Source organism: Arachis hypogaea, chromosome 17 (assembly GCF_003086295.3).
Source record: "Arachis hypogaea cultivar Tifrunner chromosome 17, arahy.Tifrunner.gnm2.J5K5, whole genome shotgun sequence".
NCBI classification, from domain to species: Eukaryota; Viridiplantae; Streptophyta; class Magnoliopsida; order Fabales; family Fabaceae; genus Arachis; species Arachis hypogaea.
The window spans coordinates 116375941-116380325 of record NC_092052.1 but is presented as its reverse complement, the minus strand read 5'-3'; the positions used below and the strand labels follow the sequence as shown (position 1 = coordinate 116380325).

The window sequence follows — 4385 nt, the reverse complement described above, 5'->3', positions numbered from 1 at the left end:
TTTTGCCAAAGGCAAAAATCGTCATACTCTATACAAGATAATTAATTAAAAAATGTTATAAGACAACTGATGTAACAGAGAAATTTATACAAAAAAAATTTATGATATATAAAGATAGCATTTTTAAAAAAAAATTATTTATTTCAGACTCAAACTATATTTTATTGACTAATTAATCTAAAAAAAATAATCCATGACAAACATAGTGTTACCATATAAACAAAAACATATAATGGAACAAGAAAATAATAAATATTTAAAATAATATAATGTTGTTATAGATCTTATGTGATTTTAACTTGGTTATAACAGTTTCGAATAAAATATTTTAAACAAAATAATTTTATTAAAAAAAGAATAAAACTATTTTGCTACACAATAAATAATATTTTTTTATAATTAAAAGAATAAGAACATTTACTTAATGAATGAAAAAATCTTATAAAGAATAAAATAAAATATTTTATAATTAAAGTTGTTAAATACATCTGAATAACAAAATTTAAAAAAAATAAAATCAAACAACATCACAATATTATACAGTATAACAAAGTTAAAAAAATGATTGAAACATCACTTAAATATTTGATAGTTACTTATCTCTTTTTTATGATGACCATTATAATGGAAGTAATTCTTTGTATTTATAATCAACAAAAAACTATTTTTTTAGTTGTTACAAAATTCATCATTTTCTGATTTTCATTATGAATGTAACCAAATATATGTTAATTTAATATGAGTACAGAAATTAGACAAAATGTTCGAGCATCCCATAATTGTGCTCGAAATTTTCAAGAGGATGCAACAATAATTCGAACTCCGCTACCAATCCCAAGGACATGTCATTACTGTAGCGCACGTCTATTTCACCATGAGACGTTTGAGATGTGCTATAATAGGGGAAAAGTCTCTCTTTCCCGAGTAAATGCTCCTCAGGAATTGCTTGAAATCTTCCTGGACCCCTCTGCAGAAGGAAACCATTTTAGAAAACATATTCGTGGATACAATCATGTATTTTCCTTCACTTCGTGTGGTGTGAACATAGACGAACAACTGGCTATAACAGATCGTGGTATATATACATTTTGTGCTCAAGGCTCAATATATCACAGTATAGGGAGATTTTATCCGGATCAGGGCACGCGGCCATGGTTTTTGCAACTGTACATATATGATACTGAACACGAGTTACAGAATAGGATGCTTGAGAACACACAACTACATGAAACATTGGTTTTCAAGTTACAACAATTGCTACACTGGTATAATCCTTTTCTCCATGTGTTTCGCCAGCTTGTACAACGGTCAGATGTACATGAGTGTAGTTTGGTCATTAGAGAGCGACCTGCTAATTAGCCACAATATAGTCTTCCAACTGCGTCGCAGGTAGCAGCTATAATTGTTGGTGATGACGTTGAAACAATGATTCATGAGCGAGATATTAAGGTGCAAACTCATGCTGGTAGCCTACGAAGGATTCAGGAATTTGTTGGCTATTACGATCCACTACAATATCCTCTTCTTTTTCCATTTGGAACTCATGGATGGGATATCAATACCCGAACATATAATAGCTATATGCTCCAGGTACAAATCCTCATTTCCTACGCAGTATAGACTTCAATAAAATTCTACCAAAAAATTGTTCAATGTATCTAATCTTTTTTGCAAATTCTTAAAAATTTGTAGATTCGCCCCGATGATCATTCCACCGTATTGCAAGCAGGGCGACTACTACAACAATATGTTGTTGATAACTATGTGAAAATTGAAACCGGAAAGTTAAGATGGGTTCGAACTAGACAGAAGAAATTACGGGCTGAATTATACCAAGGCTTACAAGATGCTTTGCACACAGGAAAAACTAATGCAGGTAAATATTATTGTATCTAATTGCTACTTCGTAAATTATTAAGAATTACCCAAAATAATTATTAAAACTAATAATATTTCTCTATATATTTGTCTTCAGAAAATGTTGGAAGAAAAAGAACAATATTACCATCGTCGTTCATTGGTAGCCGTCGCGACATGACCCAACGATATGAAGATGGAATGGCGATTGTTCTTAAAGAGGGCAAGCCAGATATTTTTCTCACAATGACATGTAATCTATCTTGGACTGAAATAACTTCAGAACTCAACCCAGTTCAAACTCCACAAGATCGTCCAGATCTAACAACAAGAATTTTTCGAGCCAAAATTGAACAGCTGAAAGAGGATGTAATTACTAAGGGTGTCTTGGGAAAGGTGAAGAGCTATATTTATGCCACTGGGTTTCAAAAAGAGGGTTGCCACATGTACATATGTTGCTAATCTTAGAAAACAATGACAAGTTAATTGACCCGGAGCATTATGATAGTTTGGTACGTGTAGAGATACCATCTAAAGAAGTAGAACCACACCTACATGATGCAGTTCTAAAAGATATGATTCATGGTCCTTGCGGTACACTTGATCAATCTTCACCCTGCATGAAAAATGGCCAATGTAAACGCAACTACCCAAAAGAGTTCGCAGCAGAAACACGAAGAGGTGACAACTCATATCCACAATATAGGCGACGATTCGACACTCCAGTACCAATTAACCAAAATATCATAGTTGACAATAGATGGGTAGTTCTGTACAACCCTTGGCTACTACTAAAGTATGATTGCCATATTAATGTTGAGATATATAGTAGCATGAAAATATTGCTACAAGGGTTCAGACCGGGTTGCAATGGAAGTTCACAACGGTTCTAATGTTGATGAGGTCCAACAGTTTTTTGATGCAAGATGGATTGTTGCTCTAGAGGCATGTTGGAGAATATTTAAATTTAACATTTACCGAATGTATCCATCAGTGGAAAGGTTACAAATTCATTTGCCAAATTAACATCAAGTGAGCTTCTATGATCACCAAACCATTCCTGAAATACTTAATGATGATTATTTCTCTAGAACAATGCTCACTGAGTTCTTTGCCCTAAATCGTAAGGAGGACCAACAATCTAGGCATCTTCTGTACAGGAAAATTCCAGAGTATTACACTTGGCATAACAAGGAAAAGGAATGGTGTCGGCGCAAGACACATAGGAGATCCATCGGTCGAATTTATACTGTATCACCTTCAGAAGGAGAAAAATTCTATTTACGTATTCTGTTATCTAATGTCAGAGGACGAATCAGTTGGGATGACTTGCTAACAGTGAATGGGGTCCAATATTCGTCCTTCAAACAATCTACTCAACACCGAGGATTGTTAGAGAGTGACAATAGCATCCGTGCGTGTTTGGTTGAGGCTTCTGTTTTACGATTACCATATGCTTTATGAAGGTTGTTTGCAACCATCTTAATATTTTGTGAGCCTACAGATGTAAGAAGCTTATTCGATGAATTTTTTTCATATATGGTGGATGATTATCCATTAACCAGTACCACAATAGCCTTAGAGTTAACAAATCGGCTACTCAGGGATATAAATGATATACTCCTTCAGCACGGAAAACAGATTACACAATACGATTTGCCAACTCTAACTCATGAAAATGACAATGACAACTCGATACCCAGAGTTATCCAGGAAGAACTGTCTGTCGAAGTACCCCGGGAAGACCTGTGTTCCGTAGCAAGATTGAATAATGAACAATCTAAAGCTTTCAAGTGCATTATGAATACAATTGATCGAAGAGAAAGTGGAGTGTTCTTTGTTGATGGGCCAGGAGGATCAGGCAAAATATTTCTTTACAGAGCTATAATTGCAGAATTGAGAAATAAGGGTCATATTGTCTTGGTAACTGCATCATCAGGAATAGCCGCAACATTATTGCCTGGGGGTCGAACAGCTCATTCTAGGTTTAAGATCCCAATTAATGCAGAACCATCATCCATTTGCAACATAAGCAAACAATCAGATTTTGCAAAGCTGATTAGACAAACAACGGCAATCATCTGGGATGAAGCACCTATGACAAATAAAGAATCGGTGCAATCATTAGACCACACTCTGAGAGATATATTAGCAAACGATATGCCATTTGGAGGAAAAGTGATGGTGATGGGAGGAGATTTTCGCCAAGTACTGCCTGTCGTACCGAAAGGTAGTAAGTCACAAATGATTTCAGCTTCTATAGTTAAGTCTCATTTATGGGCTTCCATTAAAATTCTCCATTTGTGACAAAATATGCAATCTTCTAATGATCATGTTTTTGCTGAGTATCTTATGCGCATTGGTGATGGAATTGAGCCCACCATACATGAGGACTTTGTATGGATACAAGAAAATATGGCAATTCCTTGGGAGGGTGAAACATCGTTACACAAGTTAATAGAAGAAATATTTCCAAACTTACAATCTCATGGGTGGGACGCTTCTTACATGGTAGAAAGGGCAATATT

General features: G+C 34.8%; 2 protein-coding genes across 2 annotated transcripts; both read left to right on the top strand.

The window, feature by feature from the left end:
• The first annotated feature begins 738 nt into the window (after nucleotides 1–738).
• Nucleotides 739–3321, top strand: LOC140180693 (uncharacterized). Its single transcript, XM_072221971.1, has 7 exons — nucleotides 739–1314; nucleotides 1390–1590; nucleotides 1693–1876; nucleotides 1976–2253; nucleotides 2340–2621; nucleotides 2710–2858; nucleotides 2949–3321. The coding sequence occupies exons 1-7, from the start codon at nucleotides 739–741 to the stop codon at nucleotides 3319–3321; spliced, it is 2043 nt and encodes a 680-aa protein (XP_072078072.1).
• Nucleotides 3322–3396: 75 nt separating this feature from the next.
• Nucleotides 3397–4164, top strand: LOC140180692 (uncharacterized). The gene has a single exon (XM_072221970.1). The coding sequence runs from the start codon at nucleotides 3397–3399 to the stop codon at nucleotides 4162–4164; it is 768 nt and encodes a 255-aa protein (XP_072078071.1).
• The last annotated feature ends 221 nt before the right edge of the window (nucleotides 4165–4385 follow it).

Excerpts from the sequence above, each read along its gene's own strand:
- LOC140180693 (XM_072221971.1), top strand. The coding sequence starts at position 739 with ATGAGTACAGAAATTAGACAAAATGTTCGAGCATCCCATAATTGTGCT. Across the intron at positions 1,877-1,975 it reads CACAGGAAAAACTAATGCAG|AAAATGTTGGAAGAAAAAGA; the intron begins GTAAATATTATT and ends ATTTGTCTTCAG. Across the intron at positions 2,254-2,339 it reads CTAAGGGTGTCTTGGGAAAG|TTAATTGACCCGGAGCATTA; the intron begins GTGAAGAGCTAT and ends AACAATGACAAG.
- LOC140180692 (XM_072221970.1), top strand. The coding sequence starts at position 3,397 with ATGGTGGATGATTATCCATTAACCAGTACCACAATAGCCTTAGAGTTA.